The 27666-nt window shown below is 43.8% G+C and overlaps 1 protein-coding gene across 1 annotated transcript in view; it reads right to left on the bottom strand.

The window, feature by feature from the left end:
* The window catches only part of brsk2a (BR serine/threonine kinase 2a), a 155913-nt gene extending 129018 nt beyond the window's left edge, over positions 1-26895 (bottom strand). Inside the window, exon 1 of the mRNA XM_054620048.1 lies at positions 26802-26895. Within this exon, the coding sequence (XP_054476023.1) occupies positions 26802-26895 (94 nt within the window). The remainder of the gene's footprint in view (positions 1-26801) is intronic.
* Between the last annotated feature and the right edge of the window lie 771 nt (positions 26896-27666).

Raw genomic sequence — 27666 nt, 5'->3', positions numbered from 1 at the left:
CCCATTGTTTGTCTGTCATGTGTTGATTCTGCATGATTTGATAATCCAGGGGGGGCGCTTTGTAGGTGTGTGTGTAGCCGTGTGTGTGTGTGTGTGTGTATGTAGGCGTGTGTGGGTGGGGGGGATGTTTGTGAGCATCGCGTGGGGTGTACAGCATAAACACTGGGTTGGGGTAACCTGGATTAATACATCATTTGAACACAAGGGCACAGCCGGAGAGCAGGCCAGATTAACCAGGACAATAGCAGGAGGAGGGGGGAGACGGAGAGAGAGAGGGAAAAAGAAAGAGAGGGAGCTAGAATGATGGAAAGACCAAGAGTAAAAGAGGTAGATATGAAAGCAATAATGAGAGTGAATTGGAGAGACCAAAAGGAAATATGAAAATGTGAGCACAGGTAAAGAACAGGGACGTCCATAGTGAGGTATCTGTTCTGTAGCATGAAAAACATATGTAAAATCAAGTTGAAAGAAACAGTCGGATGAAAAAAGAGAGAAGAGGCAAGGAATGAAAAAATAGAGAGAGCAAAAGGCCAAATGAGGGAAACAGATCAGAAGGAGACGATACCATGTACCAGAGGAATTGGCAGATTGACTGAAGACTGTGAGTAAGGATGGCAGAGAGAAATAAAAAAACGCTTTGACCTTGGACTGGACTATACGACTACACACACACACACACACACACACACACACACACACACACACACACACACACACACACACACACACACACACACACACACACACACACACACACACACACACACACACACACACACACACACACACACACACACACACTACACAAAAAGCAGCAAAAACACAAGGATAAAGTCAAATGCACTATTTCTAAATGCCTGCTAATATGTTTGGATAGATAAGTGTTTCATTAATGTTATTGTGGCTGTCATGCACCCAGATGGTTGACTGTGTGTTTTGTCTGCTCCAATAAAAGACAAGTGGGTTTGAGAGTGTGTGTGTGTGTGTGTGTGTGTGTGTGTGTGTGTGTGTGTGTGTGTGTGTGTGTGTGTGTGTGTGTGTGTCCCCTCTTAAGCCTGTTCACAATCAAAACAGGAAAAAACATTTAACCACAAAAACAAAACACACATACACACCAGACAAAAAGTTCACCTCCAATCTCTTTATTCAGTCCATTTGAACTGAGAGAGAGGACAAAGCACACACACACAATCACACAAAAAAGCTAATTCACTAGCTGCCCCTTTTTACCCCCCATCACGGTCCCAAAACCGCACACTTGCAAATGCAGCATTTCTCAGGGTCAATAGATCCATTATCATTTAAATCTTGCAGTGGCAGCCCAATTTAAAAAGTCAAATCGACACAAACACACACTAACACATACGCACTCAGAAAACAAATAAACATTTTCATGCTTGGACTCCCGTCAACTTTGTCACACACACACACACTCACAAACTCACACAAACGCATAAAGAACAATGTTCTTTTGTCGCGCTGTGCGACTGATGTTCCCAAGGCTTCAGCTCCCTCGAGGCCAACTCACACAGTCAATCCCTCCGTTCTCCACCGCCGCATCACAGCCGGCCCTGTGAAGAGACAAGTCCCCCCGCCCCCACCCGCACCCCCACCCCTCTCCTGCTTTAATGGGACTTCAAGAGCACAGTGGCACAAAAGGCTCACACATACATACACACATTTTCTTAGAAATCTCAAAGCCCCACACCAACAGATTGCCCAGCTACCGAGATCAAACTGACCTCCAATCAAACACACACACACACACACACACACACACACACACACACACACACACACACACACACACACACACACACACACACACACACACACACACACACACACACACACACACACACACACACACACACACACACACCTTCACCCTGCTCTTGTGTTGCCACTCATTGACCACCTGCCCTGCCCATCACCCATAGCAACACCACATACCTAACGTCCAATCAGTCTCTCACCACCTCACTGTCCTGTCATCCCATCATCCCTCTGACTTCAAAAACCCACCTCTTAGTTCTATTGCTTGGCACTGGTCACAAGCATTACCTGCTTCTGTAAGCATGTGTGTGTGTATCTGCCTGTACGTACTGCATGTGGTTTGCTCGGATTATGCAGTGGTTTGTAAAATGAAGCCAAAATCTCCCAGGGGTGCTATATCGGGTTCTGGGGCTTTCCCAGCAAAACGAGGAATTTAATGTACTAGAAATAATGTCAATCTGAGTTCAGTCAGTTTTACCGACCACAGATGCTTACTAAGCACTTCCCTTTGATGAAATATCAACATGAATCCTGCCTGCACACAAAGCCGGACTGTCCTTGGGTTTTGCTTCAGATTTTCAAAGTGAGTAAACACGATGGCTCTTCAGAGAACAGCGTGACGTTGCGCCAGAAAAAGATATGGTTCTGAGATCTATTCTCAGCAAAACATTTACAACACATTTTCTACCAAAATACCAACAACTCGCTTTTGAGGCAATTGAGCCAACCTCCCAATTGCACTGTATGCCTCTCTCATCCCACCTGTGAGTTTTGCACTGGGCACCAAAGTACCACACGGACGGGCAATGCGAATTTCAAGGTCAGGAAAAAGCCAAACTGTCTGAGTGCTTTCATGCTGCACCCTGCTCCATCCGACCTCCGTATTCTCATCAAAAACCCAAGTTCTCTCTTGCTCCTTGTCTCTGATGCTAAAAGCTAGCCTTCCGAACTTTTTGGCCTCTCTGAACTGCCAACACTCATCGATTCTACCAATTCCACACATGCTCATGCACAGACAGACAGACACACACATGCACACACACATTTCACTGACTGACACTTCCACTCAGCCCATACTAGCGGGAAATCCTAGAGCAGTGTTTAAACGCTTGGTCAAGCCCTGTCTGAGTGTGGTGCTACGGGCTTGACAGGAATCAACTTTACTGGGCTCTGCAGTTCTATTACACACACACACACACACACACACACACACACACACACACACACACACACACACACACACACACACACACACACACACACACACACACACACACACACACACACACACACACACACACACACACACACACACACACACATCTCCACACCCTTCCATCAGCCCATGGCAGTGCTGATCTAGGCCAGGAAAACAAATCCGCGACAAGAGGATTTGTTTTTTCAAAGCGAAATGCAGTCTAATGATGAAAAAACATCATCGGTTCAAGTGCATTAAAAGGATGACGTGTCAATCAGTAGACAGGAGCCACAAAAATAGAGGGAGTCCCTGGTCTTGGAAGATATCTGTAATTTGAGCATTTTATACTATATATGCTGCACTTGGGGAACATTTTCGAGAGTAAACTATCAAGATTACTGAGCTCAAGTTTGGATCAGTAATCCACTGCGGTGAGGATACAGTGTTTAGAGTCGTGCCCTGAAATGATACTCTGCAGTGTAAGTTGCATTCATCCTGACTTCACCCTTACCGCAGCCTTTAAAAGCACCTGACTCCCTACAGCCTGGGGCCATACTGTGCACGCCTGTCTGCCTGTCTGTGTATGTGTATGTGTGTGCACATTTGTCTTATCATTACGGATGCATCCGTACATATGTGTGTATTGCGTGTGTGTGAATGTGTCAATCCCCAGGTGTGCTTGTACAACTGCTTGAGTGTGTGTGTGTGTGTGTGTGTGTGTGTGTGTGTGTGTGTGTGTGTGTGTGTGTGTGTGTGTGTGTGTGTGTGTGTGTGTGTGTGTGTGTGTGTGTGTGTGTGTGTGTGTGTGTGTATGTGTCAGTTTGAGGACCACTCAGGAAGAAGCGCCCTGGGCACACACACTCATGACCCGGCCGAAAGCAGAGCAGAGCTCGCTTTGCATGACTGATGAGTCCCCATGCTGAGCAGAATCCAAGGTCCTGGTTCCTGACATGTCGCCCTCTTGTGTGTTTCTTTCATTCTCCCCAAAAAAAAAAATCATTTTACCTACTGTGTGCAAAACAAGGAATGAAACAGGCTCTTTTTTCTTGCATTTATATGAAACCGTCACCAGTTGGTTAGCTTATCTTAGTTAAAAGGCTGGAATTAGACTTAAAAAAAGGTAGCCTGTTTGCTGGCGGTAGCTTTATATTTACCTTACAGAAATGAAAGCGGTTTTAATCTTCTCATTTCTGCAGTTTTGCTTTTATTAAATCAATAGCAAAAGTCAGCTCAAACACACAGACACTTCTGGTTCTGCAGGGTGTCAGACATTGTGTTAAACATTGCATTTGCGGCTGCTTTCTCCACCTATTTCTGACCTTTATTTCTGGTATCTGGCATGTATACAGTGATGAGTCCGGTCACATGAGAGAGAATGGTTGCCCTTTACCTCACTCAACTCCTTGCGTTTAACTCAATCACATAGCTCTCTGTTCACTGATAGGCCTCCTGTAACACATCCACACAGGTCTGTGACAATTTAATGAGTCGTCACAGTTGACAGAAAGCGATGGGGGAAAGATGGAGCAAAGAGGAAGACGGGTGGGGTGGGGGTGGGGGGGGAAGTGCGGTAAGGAGGATGAGTGAAGCAGCGTTGCCTCTTTAGAAAGGCAAATGTGCCCCAGTCCCTTTTGTCTGCCGGCTGACAGGCAGCCATGGGGGGCCGAACAAGAGGGGGGGCTCCGTCATGTCAGGGATTCACCAGTAGCAGGGGAGGTAGAAAAAAAAAATAGAAATACAGAAGCAGAGAGTTAAAAGGGTAGGTGACATCTGAAGAGAGTGAGAGCGTGTGTCTTTGTGTAATCACTGTTTACGCAAAAAAAATGAATGGATGCTAGACTATCATTATCACTCCGTCTGCAAGAGAGTTTCAATGTGCGTGTGTCAGCGCGTGTGTGTGTATGTGTGCAACGCATGCGTTCGTGTCAGTGCGTCACCCAAATTTCTGGCAGGCCTCACTCACCTCGCTGCCTGAGGTTGCGTGCTACACCTCTCCACGGTGAGTAATGGGAGCCCCGATCATCACGGCACCGCGGTCCTGGCCTGAATATGTTTGCAAGTGCAGATATGAACGCATAAATAAGAGATGAACTAGAACCAGAAACTAATAGCAGTCAAGAGTCAGACATAGAGAGAGAAAGCAACCTTTTCTCTATTAAGGGCCAGATAGTGTACCATCAGTCAGCCGTTTGTTCCACAGATGAACACTCTCTCATTCTGGCCTATATAAGTAATCACTTCATCAGGTTTATATCACCCAAACCATTGTTGGCTGTTATATTTAAACACTATGGCTGTTAAGAAAAACTGCTTGGCAATAAAACAGAGTAAAGATATGATACAGAAAACGTTTACTTAGAGCGTGTTCGTATAAACACTCCACATAAACACTCCATTCCCCTGTGAGCTATTAAAGGCCTTCGAGTAGTGAGTTAAAAATCAATAGAAAGCTTCTAACTTCTGGGTCACATTCAAACACTTATCTCTAGTTTCTTCTGACAGTAATTCTGTCTAAGCCTTCTTTATCCCCCCATATCTTGTTTTTTTTTCTCTTTGGGATCCTTCACTGTGTCCCACACCATGGTTACCCTTAAAATGCTGTGTTATGTCTACAAAAACATCTCCCAAAGTGAAATCCAAGCTCAATTGCGAAAAATGTGAAGCAACTTCTAAAAGGACATATTGTTTCTTACTACTTCTAATCATCCAAGCACAAAGGTCCGTCGAGGTCTATATCCCAAGGATGGAGTACAAGCTCAGGGAAAGGATGAGCAGCTTTTGTGTGTGAAAATGACACATTTAGGCGATGACACTGAACATGACGCGCATCTGGGCGCATAGCTGCTCGAGTTCCTTTGTGTTATCTGCGTTTGTGTGAACATACAAATGAGTGTGGTGTCATCCAGACCCAGAGGGATTGGTTAGATCACCCTGCTGCCTATCTTTCTGTTTCTGTAACGAGTAATGGAAACCAGTGAATCATTGTGGGTAATTAGTTTCCTGTGTTGTCTGCAAGCTCATCCTTGAGGGAGCAGGGACAGGGGACTGAGGAGGGGAGGAGATTATGAGCCCCTTGCCACCTAGCTAGCTGCTAATAATGAGGCATACGTCGGACAGCGGGCTGACAGCGAGACAAAGAATCTCAGCAAGACTGACAGAGACCTTTCTGAATGAATCACCGTTTCAAATATAGACCGGCTGAAACGAGTCGAGAAAAAGATAAACCGTAGGTGATTTATGGCAAACGACCATTGAGGCTGAGGTGGCCAAATGATTAACTCTAAAGAAAAAAGTCTGTCCCAGCAGCCGTCAGTAGGGAGTTATTAAAGAAAAAGTGTTTTGACAGTGGAGAGCTGTTACATTGTTGCATGCTCCAAAAGCTTGTATTTTTCCAAAAGAATAGTACAGATTTTATAACTGACCCCCATTTTGTATATACAGTATATAATACATGCATGTACAATTAACAGTTTGTAAAGTTTTCATCAATCATTTGATTATATTAGATCGCTTTAAGGTTGGAAAATATAGTAGTAAACATTTAAAGCAATTGTTCAACATTTTGGGAAATATGAATTTTCTATATTTCTAGTTTTCTATTTCTTGGTTGGAAGAAGAGTCTCCATTGGGACACTACCAAAAAAAGTGTCCAACACATAAAACCTGTAACACGGCAAATTGTCTAACTATATGTAATTAGTGAGTCTTCAGAACGGGGGGGCAGTGAGTGGGATGCTTATTTTATCATTGACCAGAATCTGATCATTTATATCATATATATAATATATCATTTATAAACAATATAAATAAGATAAGATAAGATAATAAGATTTATTAGTCCCGCAAAATTTGCAATCATTTGTCATACATAATATATCATTTATATTGCTTATAGTATTTTATCTCAGTGTTACTTTCCAGATTCCTTGTTGCACGCTGAGCTGCTCAGCATGTCCTGTGTGAACAGCACAATTGGCTCCCAATGGGAACCGAAAGGACTTCCCTGAAAATCGTGGCTCTCCTGCATCCATTGTGGAGCCTCCATTATCCCGATATTTCACTTAACTTGCAAAACATGGATCGTTTTGTATATGTTCCCATCAATTAACAGCTTATATAATTGCTGGACCAACCTCCCATGGTGTATTCTTTTCAAACATACTCATGTATCTCAGTCTCAGAACAGCACATAGACCAACCACAGTTAATGGGTTTCTTGCCCTACAACTGCCCCGTATTGTAGTACAATACAGACTTTCTCAATGTCAGCTTGTCAGACAGTACTCTAAGGGCCTGACTCTTTCTGACTCCCCAGCACACACAGGTCCTGCCACCACACACATACACACTTATATACCCACAAGCCCCAGGCCCCACACCCCCTTCCCAGTCTTTCAGTGGCCTCTGACTTAGATTGCCACAGTGACATCAGTCAGCCCCGTTGGCATGGTGACCCTCCCGTCACCTTGTCAGGTCACCTTGGCTCGCCCCAGCACCCTACCGGGAGTGTTTTGTGTGTGTGCGTGTGTGTGTGTGTGTGTATGTATGTGTGTATGTGCACGCCTAACTGGCGATTCTCCAAACCTCCTGGCACTGTGCCACTGCGTTCCAACTTCTTGGCAGTCTGTCTTTCTCCTTTCTCAATTTATTCTGCGTTACTCTACTCATCTTCTTTTTCAGTCATCCCAAGCACCTTTTTTTTTCCAAAGCTCTGATTTGGCCACTCAAAAAGTCCATCAAAAATATGTAGTGTAAGGTATGCATGTGTGTGAATTTGTGTTTGAATGTGGATCGGTTCTCAGAAGTGTTACATAACAATACAAAGGGCAGCCATCTGCTTCCCCCTGGCCCACGGGTTAGCAGCGAGGCCTAATCCACTCTTTTGTTTGTGTGTGTTTATGTGCATGCGCGTGGTTGCGTGTGTGGGTGTGCGCACACATGTGTGCATGCTTAATCTGAGTTTTCATAGCACTTGAGTGGTCAAGTTGGTAATCTCGCAGGGCCGGGCCAGACTGAGATTTAATCCTTGTGGATGAACTGCCTCTCTTTTTCTCTCATGCGTTATCCATCCAGTTATTCTTTCTTTTCCTCTCTACCCGCTTTCCATATATTTCTGCCTACTTACTTTCCCAAAGTAAAATCACAGTCATATTTCCCTCTCACACTGCACAGATCTCCTTCACCGTGCTCCAAAATCTTCCTTCATTCAGACTGGATCTCACCAAAGTGCTAATTATGGTCATAACAATGTTAACTGCCTCTTTATGCTGCTGGGAAACCGAGATAGCAATTTTCACCATTTTCTGACATTTCATACATCAAACAAATGATCCCTAAATCAAAAAAGATCTGTTGATAATGTAAAATGTCATTATCTTTAGGCCTAAATTCTGATCTTCCCGGCATTTCTGAGAAATCGGCACCATTCCCTCATGGGCCTTTGATGACATACTTTTCCCTTCAAATAGAAGCAGTCCCCCAGCGTAATGTGGCCTGGAGTTTCAAAGGCCCGGTGAAATTTACAGTGGATGAGTGTATGACGTGTATCATCAAAGCCAGCAGCAACACGCTCACCTTTCTCTCTTCTAGAGGCCTTTCTATCTTTGTCTCTCTGATCACAGCTGTTAGAGAAAATTATGAAGCCTGTAGCCATAATTGGAATGAAATGAGTAATGCAGGGTGGGGGGGAAAAAAATAGAAAGAGTCCAAAGATTGGGAAATTACATTAAATCTTCTATGCAATCTGCCCTCAATATGGTTACCATGGTGGCCATATGCGACTACAATGGTGTCCACCGATGAGAGTAACCAGGAACAGAAGCAAACAGGTGCAGTAAAACACGTGCAACGGGTAAACAAATAACGGACACTCCCGCTCTCCCACCAGCGTGTGCTCAAATCACACACAGCTTCTACTTGCACTCAAATATGGGGTGAATATATAGTAATGCACATGTGTTAGTTTAGTGTGTGTGTTTGCGTAGGCATGTGGGGTTATAGGACGGAGACTGAATACAAGCAGAGGGGGTCGGACTACGGCATCACTGTCTTGATTGGAACCCCTCATTGTGAGATGCTGACATGCTGTCTGAACTCCCCGGGTGTGCCAGCGCATGTGGTGTGCTTGCATGTGCTCGGTTCACGCGTGTGTGTGTGTGTGTGTGTGTGTGTGTGTGTGTGTGTGTGTGTGTGTGTGTGTGTGTGTGTGTGTGTGTGTGTGTGTGTGTGTGTCACTATATTCAGCATCAGTAAAGTGGATTTGTGACAGATAATTTCTCCAGAGCACAAATGTATTTTTCTTATTGACTAACCCATGAGCCAGGCTACAGGCAGCATTTGTGCATTTATACTCAGAGACCCGTCAGACAGCGCAGACACACACACACACACACACACACACACACACACACACACACACACACACACACACACACACACACACACACACACACAGTGACGGCATCATACAGCCCACCAACAAAGCCATCTGTGTGGGCAAAACCATGTGTGACATTTCTGACAGGTAGAGAGGTTTGAGATGAAAGCGCTGATGCATACACAACACACACACACACACAAACAAACACACACAAATACAGACCTCTTACTCTGTTCATTACAACCTATACAAAAATTCTCTGGGTCACTGATAAAAGCATAATATTGTCTGTGAGGTAAAAGAAAGCATGAAAGAAGGCCAAGGGAGTACGCAGGCAGCTGGTGTACACACACATAATGTGCATCCAGGACTTTAAATTGCATTATTAGGTAAGGCTCCATCATACAGAAATTTTAAAAAAGATCGTGGGAGATAACAACACTGATTAAAGGGAAGAAATGCATTCATAGCTTTATTGATTGTGTGCGAAGAATAGGATTAAGAGTCAAAGACAGGAGAGGAGGGAGTGAATAATATTTCAAACAATCTTTTGAGGCATAAACCAGAGGAAATCAAGATTCAAAGTCAGGGGGAAGGAACGGCAAGGACACAAGAATAGAGATACTTAGAAAGAGAGGGGGTTGGGATGGTACTATAGGTAAGGAAGAGGTCATTCTTGTACTCTATTTCATTAACTTCACAGCGATAAGTGAGGATATCGTAGAGAGCAAGGCTAGAAAGGGAGACATGTTCACCGGTGATCCCATTAGGCTAAGAAAAGGGTAATACAGAGAGATGGAGGACGAGGGAAATAGCAGGGTGACGCTGAAAGGCACAGGGAAAGTGGTGAGGGAGGCTGAGGACAGGAAGGAAGGAGTTGGACAGGCAGAAAAAAAGAAGAAGAGGATGGAAATGAGGAAGGGCTGGGGGGAGCGAGGAAGAAGCTGGCGGGAAAAGGAAAAGCGAGCGGAGCAAGAAAAAAGCACCTTTGAAAAAGAATGAGGTTGGTAAAACCCATTAAAACGACCTCAGCTCTTAGTTTGGTCTCACCCCTTCGCTAGGCTGAGGATGCGGATTTAACTCATATATCACTACAGGCTTGAGGAATTCGGTGGAACGCCTATTAAAGAAAGGCTACCAGTTATTCTAATGTGATGGGGATCATTTGCAATTTTTGATTGGAAATTTGTGGGCAGTCAGGCAATTTAAAAGCTATTACATGTCTAAATAAAATAATATCTCGTAGGCTAATGTGGCTTGGCTTAATTAACTTGTTTTTACTAAATGGCTGAACTAATATTAACACAGATCATTATTTGTGTTATTATAATTGGACTAATCACTCATCCAAATGAATAACGTTTGAAGTTAAATATTGCTAACAATGCAAACACAAGATTTTCCTTTCCTATCACGGACATGTCGGTTATTGTCATTTGCCACTAGAGAATATTTTTGAGGTTCAAAAAATGTATTAACAGCCTTGCAAACTGGCAAAGGCTTATAAATTATGAGATAATTATATAAGAGCAACCACGGCCGTTTCAAATAATATTGCAAATCGCCAATAGAGGCGTTGAGGCACATTCAAACAATCCATCGCCTAATGCTTCTTTGAAATAGCCACATATTTGACTTTTTAAATAACTAGCTGTGCAAGTTTACAATGAATAAGAGCTAGCCTTTGGGAGAGTACTAATGTATTATTGAAAACACATTACAGACTCACTATAAACCAGCAAAATCTAATACACACAGAGAAGTTCTATTTTGTGATGATATGATATTGTGTGAAAAAGACAAGAAGTCACCTTCGCAATGTTATCAGATCAAGCCATTAACCTGGAGACAAAGATTCCAGGACAGAGAAGAGGAGGAGACAGTTGGCTCCAGTTATTAGGGCATAAATGTCCGATGGAACATGTCCACTGGTTTCTTCTCAGCAGTGTTCAGCTCATCTCATCACTGATAAGGTTACTGATGTCCTGAGGGGGGCAGCATGTTGAGTAGGAGAACCCGATGAAGGTTAAACCCTTCCAACCCCTCCTCTTAATCACTGTCATTAGCTCCACTCCACTCTGACCCCATCACCTCTGGCCCTCAGAGATTAATCACACACATACAGGCCAACACTGATATGATGTGCATGCAGAGTATGCACACACAGATATGTGAAAAACCTGGGTGCATATTCACATATGCACCACTTTATGGAGCAGCATGCACATGCGTAACGTCCTCCATAGGATGCAACTACATGCATGTTCACATGTGCACAAGAGGGAGTATGTGAGTGCATGAACTGTTAGTTGAGTGTGAATTATAAAATGGCTGTGGGTGCAATGCAACCTCTGGGTTTGAGGTTAGAACGAATGGCCACTGTTCACACGCTGAGGGCCTTGAAACTGCACACACACACACACACACACACACACACACACACACACACACACACACACACACACACACACACACACACACACACACACACACACACACACACACACACACACACACACACACACCTTCTTTTTAATAGTTACACTGCCTAGAAGCTGTTTTTTTTAAATGGGTGCCATTCGTTTGCTTTAGCCATTAAACTGTGAAAGCGCCCAAAGGGAGATCAGTAATCACTTTATACGGGACTGTTTATATATGGCCAGATAGATAGCAGCCTCTACTCCCCCTCTCCACCAACCACTCCTAGCCTCGCTGTAAGACACCAGAGTGTGTGAGGCACATGTAAAGGCAAGGGCCACGTCTGGCAGGGAGCCTCTGCGTAAACCAGGAGAGGCCTGATGCGAGTCCTGGGACCCGCTTAATGAATCACTCCGTAGTCTGGACACACATCCCCGGGCCCCATGGGACGGCCTCGGTGAGCTGTTGGTGCTTATCTCTCTTTGTGGCCTCATACATGGGACTTCTAACACGTGACATTGGAACCGCTACAGTATAATTCACAGGGAACAAGAGCACTTCATTAAAGAGCTCTTCAAAAGGGGACAAGGGCAGGAGGGAAGTTTCTTCTCCTGAAGTCAAACAAGACGAGGGGGGTATATTAACTACCTTCTCCTGGACAAGTGGGAGAATTAAGAGCATGAGGAATCCTGAAAGTTCAGCTCTCCTTTCATAGCGTGATTTACACTTTACTGTATATTTTATAGAAAAGGAGGCGACCGGTAACATGCGTGAACTTGTGTTTGTGTCCTCAGCCTATTTATAGTATGTTTAGGGCAGAGAAAATGTGTCTTTTAATTAAAAGGTCTGCTTGATGTAGTGTTGTGCTCAGGGAGAGACAGACAGAGAAAGAAAGAGGGAGAGAATTAAATATAAAGAGAGGAGGCCCAGAGTAAGGCTAACACACACCCAGCCAACAAGCTCATCTCTCTCTCTGGGGCTTAATGAGCCCGATCTAGTCTGGACTCATCATCAGCAAGGATGGTAAAATCTGGAATAACACATCATTATACCGACTCAAATCATGTCTATCTGCAGGTGCGTGGAAATGCATTCTTGTGTCTGTCTGTCTCTTGTCTAAATGTTTTTGTCAGTATTAAGAGAGAGATCAAAAAGTGCTGATCAGAGAGTAGGGAGCAGACAGGGATAATGCAAGAGTACAGAGCTCGGCTCGCGCACATACAAAGGAGACACACACACACACACACACACACACACACACACACACACACACACACACACACACACACACACACACACACACACACACACACACACACACACACACACACACACACACACACACACCCTTCAGGTAAAGGTTTGAATATTTCATAAAGTCTCATTAAGGAGCGAATATAAGAGGTTGAAGTATAATGACACTGGCGAAGACAGAGTAATAAATTCAGATCTCATGAAAGCCTAATCAGCCGAAGTCGTACGTACACAATCACAAGCTTACGGGCATTAGAAACACGAGCCAACTACACACAATGTTCCCCATTTAAAAAGAGCCGAAGACGAGGCATCTCCTCAGTCTGTCTAAAACTTAACATGTACTATTTGGAGATTTTCTACGTTATCTCTACCTATCCAAATTAAGTATACAGAGTGAAAAACACCTGCAGTTGTAACTGATGTTCTCTGCGTCTCTGGAGCGCAGCTGCAAAATCTGTTCTTCTTCCGTATAGCATGACAGTGGAGTACTTGGTATATGGAAGAACCGCAGAGTTCTACTTCAGCTTTGGTAGCTGTGGGATGCAATGCCGCTCAAAAACTTCCTTGTTCTTGTCCCTTGTGCAGAGTTTTGCTGGAGATTTACTTCTGAATCCCGAAGATAAACTGCAGGGCAATTTGGGTCATTGTATTTGTAATTTAATGGTGGGCCTCCAAAGAAGGAGTGAGAGCCGCCAACGAGCCGCTGCAGCAGAGAGAGAGCAACCAGAGTTGCTGATTGTTGGAACATAACAAAGCAATTTGTCTTTGTTCGGTGTAAGAGAGAAACTTGAATTCAGAAGATAAACATGTGTATTTTTCTGTTTAGGAGTAAGAGTATTTCCTTCTTTGACATTTTGTGAGTTCTTTTTTTTTAATTTAACAAAACGGTTACTCACTTCTTGCACGCAATTCATCCTGGTACTTGTAGGCACAGCCAGCACTGCTCTGCAGATCAGCTTACTCGGTTAATATAGCAGGCTATGGGTAATTTATTTCTTCAGTGGACTACATTAACCATCAGCACTGATTGGAAATCCACATAAAAAGTTGGCAAATTTTCGCTTTAAGACAGCCTTTATTTGTCTTCTTAAAAATCAATTATCCCTCTACATTTCCCATTAGGAGGAAAGCTTCACTTATCTATTCAATCTATTTACCTTATTTAAGACTGAGGACTTTAGTAGGGGAAAAAAACAAACAAACATGAAAACAACATCCACTATATACAAGACACATCACACCCACAATACAAAACAGGCATACATTTAGTGTTAATATTTACCAATGCATCAATTAAGTTATTCTTTATCTTTTACAGTCTGCAGACATGTATACATGTTTGAAATTATGGAATACCTCATTACTGCTTTATGGTGACAAACATACTGCAAACATTGCATTATAAAGTATTTGCATACACAATGCCATGAGACTTGAAAAAAACAAAAAGAAACTAATGATGGATGATAAAGTAAGAAAATTACACACAGACACACACACACTTTTTTACTGATATCAATGTCCAATTACTATTGCCAACTTCCCCCTGGGGATCGCTACATGAAGTATGATCCTACACTCTGCTCCAATCACTCTTTACAAGCAATTAACAGCTCTGGCCCATAAAGCCAACACAGGATATGCTTCTTCCATTACCATGATAGTCTCCTTTCACATTAAACTAGTCCATTTACACACATACTCGCAAATGGTTGTGTGTGTTGAGTTTCTATTTTCAATGCTACAGTTAGTTTTTCCGTGGGAAACACAAGGAAAGATGTGAGATAGAAGAACAGAAAGGGGCTAATTATGAGAAAAGTATGAGAAAATAATTAACAGTATGTATGAATGTCTACTGTACTGTATGTGGAACTGTATATATTACATTAATGCTTGCTAGTGTATCTCTTTTGAATGTAAAACAAGTGAAATGAGTGTACATGCATACTTTATGTCTAATGCTCTGCCATGTGTAGATTGGCTGATATACTGCAAGGGATTATATGTAGATATTTAATTGAATTCCTTATGCTATTATGCAGGCCCACGACACTCTGGCTTATCCAGCCCTGAATCGCTGCCAATGAGGTCTAATCATCCCGCATTAAATGAGCCCTACCTGAGCAGAATGACAGCACGAGGCCTGGAGGCTGCAGGGGTATACATCCATTAGGCAGAAAGAATGGAGACAAGGAAGCAAGAGGAGGAGGAGTCAACAAGGAAGGGAGTGGCAAGACGTGTAGGAAAAGCGGGATAATGGATACGGAGATATTAAAGAGGGAGTAGGTTTCTGTGTGTCTATTAAGGTAACCATAATAAACATCGGGAGAGTAGTTTGGCTGTTTTATCTGTGTATATTTTTGTTACGTAAGGAATACTAGCCAATATGGTATATTTTCCTCTCAGTCTTCGTTGTCACCTTTGCACGATTGTCTGTCGACAAGTTCTGTAGTAAATTCAAGTAAATCAATGAGGTGGGGTGTCATCCTCAACATATAACCTTAAAATAATGTCACCACTGTTTGTTTGAGTGATTAGGTCTATCAACCTGACCCGCCAGATGTTACACAAACTATCTGAGAAGCAATCACTGAAAACAGTTTGGGAACGAGGGCAGGTGATAGGAGGAACCATCTCTCAATCAAACTCTTGCAGAAGCAAGTGGGTAGAAGTGAATAACACATGTTTTCCATCTTGCCGTTCTTTGCTCCTCCTTCAATGAAGAAATACTCTCCACGTCTGAGATAACTGATGATGCTAATGCTTCATCTATGCTAACCTCTTCAGGAGCCGCAATTGCTGTTCAGAACAAACAACCGCCTCCAAGTGACCTAAGCCATGCCTGTAGCTGCCAGGAGCTTCTAACAGGATGCCTAATGGTCCGTGCTCTGGCTTGCCGGACACAGACGCATTATTTGATGCCTGGCCAGATGGATTTTTGTGCGATATGTGATCGCATGGATCCAGCTGCCGTGCAAGGTAACTAGTCTTTATGCTGTGATGTTACCCAGAGGCACCATTGACAACATTTTCTTTAGCAAAGCACTCAGTTGTAAAAAAAAAAGAAAAACAAAAAAGGTGAAGCCAGCATATGCAGCTCAAAGGTGTTTTACTCCTATCCCATTTTTTAAATAACCCCAGAGGAAGCGGCTACTGCATGTCCACCAAAGCAAACAGGTGGAGAGCGCATTACAGAAAGAGCAAAGTAACTGTCATAATGATCATAATAATACACTCATATGAGTCATGCGGTGCCACACGCGGGGCTGCATATGTCGTCAGTTTTTCCTAAACCCACACGGGCTTGCGTGCGTAGAGACACAGACAAATGGACATGGACTCTATTGGCTCACATTCATGCTCTCATTATACAAACCACAATACATCAAAACAGCACCGAGGACAGCCAATACAGCTGACCAACCAAAATAATAACTTACTCGAGCGGAGCCGCACTTGTGCCCTCAGCATGTGAAATAGCACATGAAAGATGTGTCTCTGTGTTGCTATGGCTACTGACTCTTCACCTCAAAAGCATCGAGGCAGCCTAGTTCATACAAACGGATATATGTGCAAGTCACTGGATCAGATCCATCAATACGGCTCTCTATTCACCGAGTGTATGAAAAACTTTGCAAAGTGCCTGCACTGACAGGTAAACTCTTGTGAGGTTAAACAGAGGACAGGATCGAAAGGTAGAGGAAACAGCTTCCTAATTGTCCTAAAGGCATGGTGTGTGTGTGTGTGTGTGTGTGTGTGTGTGTGTGTGTGTGTGTGTGTGTGTGTGTGTGTGTGTGTGTGTGTGTGTGTGTGTGTGTGTGTGTGGGCGTCCTCAGGCTCAGTACTGTGAGCAGTTCTTCATGCTGGGGGTGCATTTCCTCCACTGATGACGTCAGAGCTCTGCTGCAGTCAGAGGGAGAGCTGGGATTCCTGTAGAGTCTAAAGAGCATCCACTCTACTGCTGCACAGCACATTCCTGTGTTTGTGTTTGTGTGCATGCCTCTGTTTAGTTTTTTTTTTTGCATCGCATGTGCGCAACTGTGTTGTTGTGTGTGCTGGATTTGAATGATAATGGAGGCACTGACCCTGAGAGATGCTTTACCGCTGTGACTCTTTTTGTCACTCAGAAATTGTCTCCTTTTGTGAGCCTGCCCCCCCTCTCCTCTGTCTCTCTCATGTTCATCCGTGTCCCATGAGTTACAGCTCTCAGACGCTGTTATGTATCTGCAAAGAGCCCGTTAAACAGGAGCACAATAAAACACTAGCACTCAGACAAGTATATACACACACACACACACACACACACACACACACACACACACACACACACACACACACACACACACACACACACACACACACACACACACACACACACACACACACACACACACACACAGCCAAAAAAACACAGCAGCAACATCCGCAGCTCAGAAATAAGCAGCTTTAACTGATGAATGAAAGTAAAAGTCAACCATCTGGTATAAAGAGATGAAACCTTCCTCTACTTCATCGCTCTTTCCCTTAATCACTCCATCAACTGTTCCATTACTCAGGAGAAAATGTAAAAAAAAAAAAAAAAGGAAAGCAAGATAAAAGAAAAGACACCAAGACAGAAATAACAGAATAAAGAAGAGAGATCAAGTGTGCATTTGACACCTGAAAATTACATTTTTGTCAGTAACCCTCTGGGTTGTAAAAGGCCAAAGGGTCATTTCTCTGATGGGTTATTCCTTCTGTACATCGGCCTTCATCACAGCTTCTGACCTCACAGCAGCATGGAATTGGATTTACTGACTCTGAGTTTTAGCCAATTTAAGGGAAAAGCAAAAGTATTATTCAGTACAAAATACATATGAGTTTTACTTTGTTGGGAGCCAAAACAAATTAAGATTTCTGGTGAGGTCACATGAGAGCATGGGGAACTTAAACACAGTGGAAATAGTTTGGTGATGCATAACACATTAATAATTTAGATGTTTAAGTTTGAGTATACAGCATTAAAAAAAAACAGTACAGCACTACAAGGTCAGAGATTTGGAGGAAAATAGCACAGACTGAACCTACAACTCAGACCAGATGAGGGAAAACACAACACAACAAGACTCATACTAGACTCACTGCTCTAAAAATGACGGTTCGGCACGCATGTGAACTGAGGATTAATTACACAGTTAAATGTTAACCATCACAGCGTGAAATAACGTTTTACTGACGATCGTTACTGCTAATATTCACTAAAAAATATGCGATCAGAACAACAACATTTATGCTTTTCTAGACGCAGATCTCTGATAATGTCACACTGTAAACAACCATCCGTGTTTAAATTGACAGATATAGTGAAAATGATGCTGTGAAAATGTTGTTGCTTTATGATGCGGTAATTTATAACGTTACAATGATCTTTTCACATGTAATCTCGTAAAATTTAGTTTTGGTGAGAAACTTGAATAAATCCAGTTGTTTGAAGGAGATGTTTTCACAACAACTTAAGTAGATATTATAGATCCATTTATAATACCTCTAAGCAGCTTATTATACATAAATAGAATATTTGTTTTTATCCATAAAAATGTAATCTTTTATCTCTATCATTTGAATTGTGGGCTTTTATGAAGAAAGAATCAACACTATAGATGGCTATAACAAAGTAAAAGGATAACTTTTAGAATTTTGATGGTATACACTGACTTCAGGGCGGTTGAAATGATTTTTGGGACGGTCAACAAAATAATAATAGTCTGAAGACTTGTATACCAGCTGCTATTTTCACACAACAAAGGGATCTGTATCTGCCAATATGGAAGATCAATGATCAGCAATTAGTATTGGCGCCATGAAAAACGTAATCAGGGATGTCTAAAAGTTATATTTGCTTCCTTTTTTCTTTGTTCTGATCCTGATCTGTGATCCGATCCATGACTCTGATCCGTGATACGATCCGAACCGTAAGTTTTATGATCAGTTGCACCACCAGCACTGACCCATTCTCTGATGAAGTGGCACCACACGAAAAGCAAACAGAAGAATCAGTTTGTCTTGGCTGGACCACTGATGCAGTAACACCTGTGATCCAGGTGGTTTTTCTGTAAACTGGCAACAACATGCCCCAACGTCATCAGAATAGCAAACTGAACCCGGTCTCCTTCTTCTCTCTATGAATAACACAGACTCCTTGATGTTCCCAGCAGAGATAAAATAAGTCAACCTGGCTAATATAGTGCTAATTCTCTGTAGTCTAGCCAAGTGTCAGTAGTGGGTGCCACAGAGGCAAGCAGCCAGCGCTGGTTGTTGGTTTGTGACCAGTCATGCTCATCTAACCTAATCTCATTGAGGACTGTCTGCTTCACTTCACATGCCAAGCCACATCTCAGGTGTTTCAGGCACTGCCGACATTGTGCTTCATAGCCTAAAGAGCTGACAGCAGAGCGAGTGGCAGTGAAAAACTCTGAATGCATCCCAATTACCCTGCCCCTGCCATCTGGGATGCGCTGCACATAGTAAATGAGCGCACATTTTCATTCATGTACTTTTTCTTGGAAAACAGTCCAAGGGGAGTTGCCAGCAGGTTTGCTGAAGCAAACGCACGTATTTGTGTAATTTAAAAAGCCATTAATTCACTGTATTCACTCGGTACATGCAGTAATAATTCAATAAGTTAAACTTCTAAAGTGGTATTTTCTTAATTGCAAGGCATCAATAGTGAAATGGACAAGTTGGCTCAATATGTACATTTTAGCAAGTTCTATACTTAGATACTAAAGCACAAACATGTTATCTATCTATGTGAATAAATATTCAATTAGGGGAAATGGGGAAATTCACAAAACGCAAGAAAAAGTGTTTTTAAATATACCAACAGGTACAGCTTCTAAAGGAAATGTCATACACAAAACACACAGTGCTTTCTGGAGTCATCTCAAATATTTTAATGAAAAAGACATACAAATGTCAACATATTGTGAACTTAAAGAAGATCCTGTAAGGCTGGCCTGTGACAAACGCAGCCGTGTGAATTGTACGAGTGTGCCGCAGCAGTTAGAAAACTGTACCAAAGTCAAGGTCACCGGCCCACCCATCTATTTGTTAATGGATAAGGTACAGCAGGGCAGACAGCAATGCGGGGATGAGCACAGAGCTTCCCCCCTGATCTGAGGACAGCCTGCCAAGGCTAGCTGAGCTGACAGCAACTAAAGCCGAGGCTCCCCACATGTGCTAATCTCCCAGATTTAAATGGGAACACAGCACACAGCGCAGAGCACAGAGCAGGGCAAGCCTGTCTGATCCATGACCCTATGTCTGAGCACACGCACAAGCACACACACACACACACACACAAGACACAGTCATACATTCATTCACATACTTATTTCTACAGATACATGGAGTGACTAGGCAGATAAAGAGAAATAAGTCAGATAAAGACAACTTGCAAGCATGTAAAGCAACAGAGGATGATGTTAACTTCAGATTGCAGGCACTTAAAGAGCGAGAGAAATGCGAGCACCAGGGAGGGATTCTTCATGAGGGCAGACTGGGAACCAGCAACAAGCAGGGAAACCATGACAACCAGACAACCAGCCTTGGCAACCAACTCAGCGTTCTCACAGTCAGAGCCAGACAGGCGGCTCAGCAAGGGTTAATCTGAGCTGGGTGAGAGAGAGAGAGAGAGAGAGAAACAGGCTGATTAAGCCTACCGCTGTGCGCACAGACGTTAAATATACTGTACGTCTTGAACGGCCCATGATGACAAAGACGGATAAAAATGTGGCAGCTGATTTAGTGACGGGCTGAATGGCTGACTGGCAGCGTCAAAAGTGAACAAAGACAGAGGCAGATACAGAGACGTCTAGAAGCAAATCACCAGGCGTATCTTGTTTTAGCAAACAGTGTGAAGTCATATATAAACGTATCAATTTGGAGCACAGGTGAAAAGAAAAATGGTGCATTTCTATTTCTTCTTGCATTCTCTCTGCTACGCTGGAAAACTAGCAGTGTGAAATTCTAAATAGCATGAGGTGATAACACATTACTGGAAACACAGCAGCCGAGAAGGGCCACTGATTCTCAGCAATAGAGAGAGAGAGAGAGAGAGAGAGAGAGAGAGAGAGAGAGAGAGGGACTGAGTGAGGGTAAAAGATTGTGTTTGTATGACCATGGATGTGCTTGTATGTGTGTGTAGTGTGTTTCAGTATAAATGATGGAAAATGGACCAGAGAACCATGCCGTCCTAACCTGATTCTCCACGCTATATAACATGGCAGAGAAACACTGACAGTGGATTCTCAGAGTTAGGATGAATCCAAATAGGATGTGATGGGGCCTGTCCAAAAAATACACACACACACACACACACACACACACACACACACACACACACACACACACACACACACACACACACACACACACACACACACACACACACACACACACACACACACACACACACACACACGGTCGGTCGACCACTGAGACTGTTCCAAGTAATCCTTCACTTACTCACTGACCCTCTCATCTAAAGATTGAGCCCTTTTTCTCGTCTGGAGGTCAGCAATAGAGAGATGGGAATCGGGGAGGAGGGGAGGATAATGAAGAGAATGATCAATACTTTGCCTTAATTAATAACCTCCGCCGCAGTCAGAACATTCAAGATCGCTTCATGCTCACTCAGCTCAATGGGTTTTGTTTTTTTTCCCTTTTCTTCTTCTACTCCACCTCCTCCTCCTTTCGCCTTGCCTCCATCGTTCTCTCTCCACCCCTCCTCCCAGTTCTCCACCTCTTTCCTCATCATTAATCTCTGAAAATCGTTGGCTACATACATTCCTCCCAATCGATGCAATTCCACCGAGGTCTTGTCTGATTTACCACATGGCTGAATCCCTGTATGAATCTTGACTGGCCAGGGGAAGAGTGAGAGAGTGAGAGAGAGAGAGGGAGGGATGGAGTGAGGCTGATGTGAGGAGAGGAGAGGAGCACTAAATGACAGAGACCATCATCATTATATGACTTCAGTAAAAGTCACAGACAGTGAAGGGACTGCAGGCTAAGTCCTGGTTCAATTTACTTAAGGCATAGTTTCTTAGCCACACCAACAGAATTGACTGCGACTCTGATGCAACAGCACTTACTTACTTGCGTTACTCGAGGTTAAACGTTCATTAAAGCTCACAAATAGACATTATATGCATCAGCTGAGGCACAGACACACTTTCATGCATACACTTCCACCATTTAGGATACATGTCAGGACTCAGGGAGCAGGGCTTTGGCTTGAGCCAGACAGTCGAACAGCTGAGATCATGCGGGCTTGGCTTCCTGCTCCACAGCTCTGATCCAGCTTGCTAACAGAGGGTGCTACCCAGCTGGGAGCCACACGGCACAGCCACTGGGTCAGGTGTTTCTCTGACTATGCTATCTGAAGAGTCCCACTGAAACACGGGGTCCATCATCGCAGCCTTTCATTTATTTCCCTCGCTCGAAAGTTTTAGGTCAAAAGCTGCGAACGTTTTTTCTGGGTAATCTTGCGAACGCAGAGGAGATAGACACCTGTGTTTGAGCTTGACGCGGGTATCAAGATTATTTTAGCGGCACAGAGGCTACAGGTCACCAGGAGTTTGAGCACCAGGAGTTTGAGCACCTGCTCACAAGCAACACACGCTCATATGCAGGCAGAGGCATTTATTTCTGTGGATTTGCCAAGTGGTTTTTCATTGACAGCATCGAGGGAGCATTGCCTCCTAACTTGTCATCATCAGGAATATCATGTGCTGCGAGACAGTATGGATCTCTCTCTCTCTTCCCCCCCCAGACAGGAAATCTTTGGGAGTGCCCATTGATCCGAATGAACCATGCCCGGCTCACCAGCTATAAATCAACGTCGAATTAGCGGTTTTACGTTACCGTGCAATGTACCAGACTCCCAGAACGGTCCAGTTAATGTGTGTATGTGTAAATAAATGGAAAGGAAGACGAATGAGGGCTTTTCTTTCACTGGGTCATACACACAAAAACACAACCATACGCCGCAACAGTGAAGCCCACAGTAAGAGTTACAAACTGGCTGGCCCTTCGCTGACAGGGAAACAACAAAAACAGCTGGATGCTGGCTTAAATGCCTTGTAAGCCCGGTGAACCCAGAACCAGAACTCTGCAGCAGATACACAGAAACAGAGTGCGCTGAACAGAGAAGGAGGGAGCAAGACACAACATCACAGGCGGCTTTTTTGTCAGGTGAACAGTCAATATGAAAGGCGCCAAAGCACAGATGATTTCACTCACCAAACGTCAATCAAAGAATCAAGGAGCCTACACATCAACCTCCAACGTTTAGCTTGTCAATACCCAAGTCTCGCAGTCAAAAAAACAGGGACTTATACTGGATTAGCAGGCAATGTTTTCCACACAATAGGCCTCTATTCCACTAATCAACAGCCTTCAGGAACAAAGTAAAGGCAAAGCACGGCAGTGTTTTCCAACGCATTAGTGGAACAGAGCGGTGATTCAGCCCGCCTTAAGTCGTTGCACTGGCAAAAACAAAAATCCACAATCTTCAGCTTTGTCAAACAAAGCTGAAGATTCTGAAACGCATGAAGGCTGTTACTCCAAACCCTCCTGTGATGGAGACATGCATGGGAGTTCTACGTTTTAACAAATGTTAACTCAGCTGTCATAATGCTGCCGCGTCGTGACATCGGTTAGAGGCTTGTGGGGCAAATAAAGTGAATGAGACAACCTAACACAAAACACATGGGGCTAATTCAGGGTTGGATACAAATAGAAGTTGATTGGCAATTTAGCAGTGTGACAGTGTAAGAGTTATGAGGAAAATGCTCAGCTATTGAAGCATTTATACCACATACAGTACAGGACCTATACAAACCATCCCACAGGTTCTGCCATTCAAGCACATTAACTGTCTTTGGCTGGAAAATGGCCTCAAAATTTCAGCTGTTTTAGTTCCAATCAGTAGCCAGCCATGCATGCACTCCATATCTATAGACCGTATCAGGCCTCAATGCACACCTGACAAAGAGTGAATTGTCGCACACATGACAAGTCTGGTGAACACGGAGTAAGAAATGAAAAAAAAAGGTAAAAAAGATACATCCTACTGCTTAAACTGTGAACTATTCATTGCAGGAGAGCTGTTCATGTAACCATGCATTTAGATTTCTACACAGAGGTGCTAAGTTGCTAAGCTAGAGTGGGCCATCCAACGCTACCTTCGGGCCACGTGCGTGAGTGAGAGCCGAGGAGACTTTGGCTGTGCAGGGGATTAGATCAGGAAGCCAAACCAGAACCACTGTGGTGGCCATGTGTGTGTTTGTGTGTGTATGTGTGTGTCAGGACAAGGCCCTAATCACTTAATGAACACTGAAGAGCACCACTCCTCTGAACAGGACAGCCAGATCAACCGGAGGCCTTCCGCTTTCTCCCCTCTAATAATACCAGCCAAGCGCAGCCTGGGAAAGCTCACGGGGGATTTAGCCCACTGGACAGTCCCAGCTGCCACTCAGGATTGAGCCCGGCCCATTGGGCGCTCACAGTTGCAAGGCCAACCCTTTCCGTGGGGCCTGGGAAAGAGATCTGACAGATTAACGAATGGTTAACGAGCGAATGGGATATTATGTCATTAATCTGAATAGGTTTGGCGTGGACTAGCTACACAGATGCCAGTAAGCAAATGATTTTTCTAACACAGAACACACAAATTATGGTTGGGCCTCGTTATTGCTGCACATTGGAAACATGGAAATGTAATAGAAAAACCGGACACAAAGCATTGAAAATGAATATATTCTAATGAGAAATTCCCCTCTAAGTGAAACAACGTTGAAATTTGCCAAATGAGAAGCCATGTGACGGCCAAGCTGCTTGACAAAAGCCATGTTCCACACTGACCTGTAGCTTACTATGCCTCCATGGTTTAGACATTTGAGGCAAGCTGAGAAAATGCATCCCAACCTGCCTCAACACTCCTTGGATGATATGAGAGACACCATTAAACGTCTGTACCCAGCAGACTCCAGTGCCAGCTCAATAACACCATAAACAGCCATTATACACTTTTGAGAGCTATTTGAAAGAGCGCAGAGTCTGGCTGTGAATGAGAGATCCCCCTGTAAACACAAATGATTAAATAGGAGTAGCTGGATAAAGGGAGACAAGCCAGTGTGTTTTAATACTGCATTTGTTATGAAAGAACCAACTGGAACGTACTGTTCAGATCACACTAGAGTCATCACCACACTGCAGAGCGGAGCTACACGGAGGATGGATGCAGCATGGTTTGGGATTTGCATAGCCTGAGTAAAATGTCCTGTACTGTCCTACAGTCAAAGAGAGGCAGCAGTTATGACGAGGGCACACACACACACACACACACACACACACACACACACACACACACACACACACACACACACACACACACACACACACACACACACACACACACACACACACACACACACACACCAGGGGATGGCAAAGGGACAAACTCCATTAATGAACACAGGGGACTCGCCAGGTGAATGAAGTGACAGAGGAGAATATTTCAGGGGAGCATACTGTTTGAGAGAACACACATAACATTTACTCGCACACACGGCTGCTCAGCAGGACCAGCAGGACCAGGGAAGGGGAAGCAACGCCTATTGCAGCCGTTTTAGACAACAGATGGGAGGAAAATCTCTCAGCGGAGAGGGTAGAAGAGGAAAAGTCGCTGACTGTCTCTGTCTCTCTCTCTCTTTTTAAGGGTGGTGATCTTACGGAGCATGCTGCATCAGCCCTGCCATCTCTGCCTGCACAGGGCTGTGCCTGCCTCTCCTTTCACATGGCTCCACCGGCTGCATGTGGATGACTGCAGAAGGATGCTCACTGTACCCAGGCGGATAACGCTCAAACAACTGTCTTATAAAAAACACACACACACACACACACACACACACACACACACACACACACACCAGGATGGAAACATCACCTTAAATAGCATGTAATATTATCATAATAAAGTCCCCTTTTACCAATAATTGTACAATGTGCAATGCAACTTTGACAAACTGCACTGTCATTGCTGTCTCTGCTGAGATAAAGCATGTGCTCCTTATTAAGGAAGCCCAGTTAGATCCCCTGGGGTGAATGAATGTAGATCAGTGTAGCTCTATTCCAGCTCTTTGAGCAGCCCATAATGTAATCTGTCAAGGTTGGACTCGCTGCTCCATATCTGAAGGAAACCCACGTATTGCAGTCTGAGCCTATAGGAGAAACGCCTGCCTGCCTGCCTGCCTGCCTGCGGACTAAGAATAGATCAATGTATCAGGCAAACCGGGATTAACGGCGTTGTGCTCCGATCACAGGACACACACTAACAGGGGACACACAAAAAAAGTTCATTTTCATAGCCCATCACACTGTCATCGTTTTCGGCGTTGGACGCTGCTCTGCGATACACACACACACACACACACACACACACACACACACACACACACACCAGTCCAACGCCAACGCGCAACCAACAAAACCAATGTAAAGCAACATCCCCCTAAATCCCCTCGTCCCACCGTGTGGACAATGATTATGTCAGATCGGAGAAGACATAACGAACCCCCCCTCCCTCCTTCCTCCCTCCTTCAACAAATTCCCCCACAAGGGCTCGGCAGGTGTTTGTAACTAAGCGGTTAGTTATTTATCACCTGCAGAAGGCGGAGAGCTCCACAAATAAATGGTGCAATTAAAGAGGAGCAATCTGTCCCAACTAACCTGTCTGTCCTTTCCCGAGCGTCTTCTCCAAACGGTAAGGTCCCACGTAATTGGCGTGTTGGGCGCCACTGTTGTCTTTACCGGACGATGACATGTCGAATCTGTGTGGGAGCTGGACACTTTTAGAATAAAAGCGCAGACAATTAAACACTCCTTTTTCTGGAGGTCCAAGCCGCTGCTGTCTTTCCTTTTTTTTTTTTTTTTTTTTTTTTTTTTTTTTTTTTTTTTTTTTTTTTTTTTTTTTTATTAACTCCACAGCCTCTTCTCTCTCTCTCTCTCTCTCTCTCTCTCTCTCTGACGCTTTCTGTCTCTTTTCTCCTCTACCTCACTCGCTGTTTGAGGAGGTGAGGTTCTCTCTCTTTCTCTCCTCTTTTCCTCCTATCGCTGCAGACAAGCCGCAAGTGCCTTGGAAATCATTGTCGGTTGAATCTGCGCTGCCGCTGTGCGTCTGTGGGAGGTGCTGCGGAGCCGTCGGGGATGATTGGCGGCGGATTTGGCCAATCAGAGAGCCGCATATGCTCTATGCTGACGCCCTGTTTCTTGTTGCTCTAGCATCTTTTGCTTTTTTTTTTTTTTTTTTTTTTCAGAAAAGTTGCAGGTTGTGGTCAACAGAGATTAAAGCCAAATAAACTAAATAAACCTTGAAGCCTTATGATTTAAGAGCAAGATAGGGTATACTATAATAACATTCTAGAGCATCAATTTATATTTTAAAAAATGTAAAGCCTTTTCTAAAATATGTATATTTTTTATATTTTTTTGTTTTTCACCAGTTAAAATTCTGTGTTAAGATGTTGACACCTTTTGTTAAAGATCCCCTACAGAGGTGTTGTAAGACATATATACATAGGCTACTCTTTCAACT

This window comes from Anoplopoma fimbria, chromosome 19 (genome assembly GCF_027596085.1).
Source record: "Anoplopoma fimbria isolate UVic2021 breed Golden Eagle Sablefish chromosome 19, Afim_UVic_2022, whole genome shotgun sequence".
Classification (NCBI taxonomy): domain Eukaryota; kingdom Metazoa; phylum Chordata; class Actinopteri; order Perciformes; family Anoplopomatidae; genus Anoplopoma; species Anoplopoma fimbria.
Note: the sequence above shows the minus strand (reverse complement) of the source record. Positions and strands in the feature narration are given on the sequence as shown.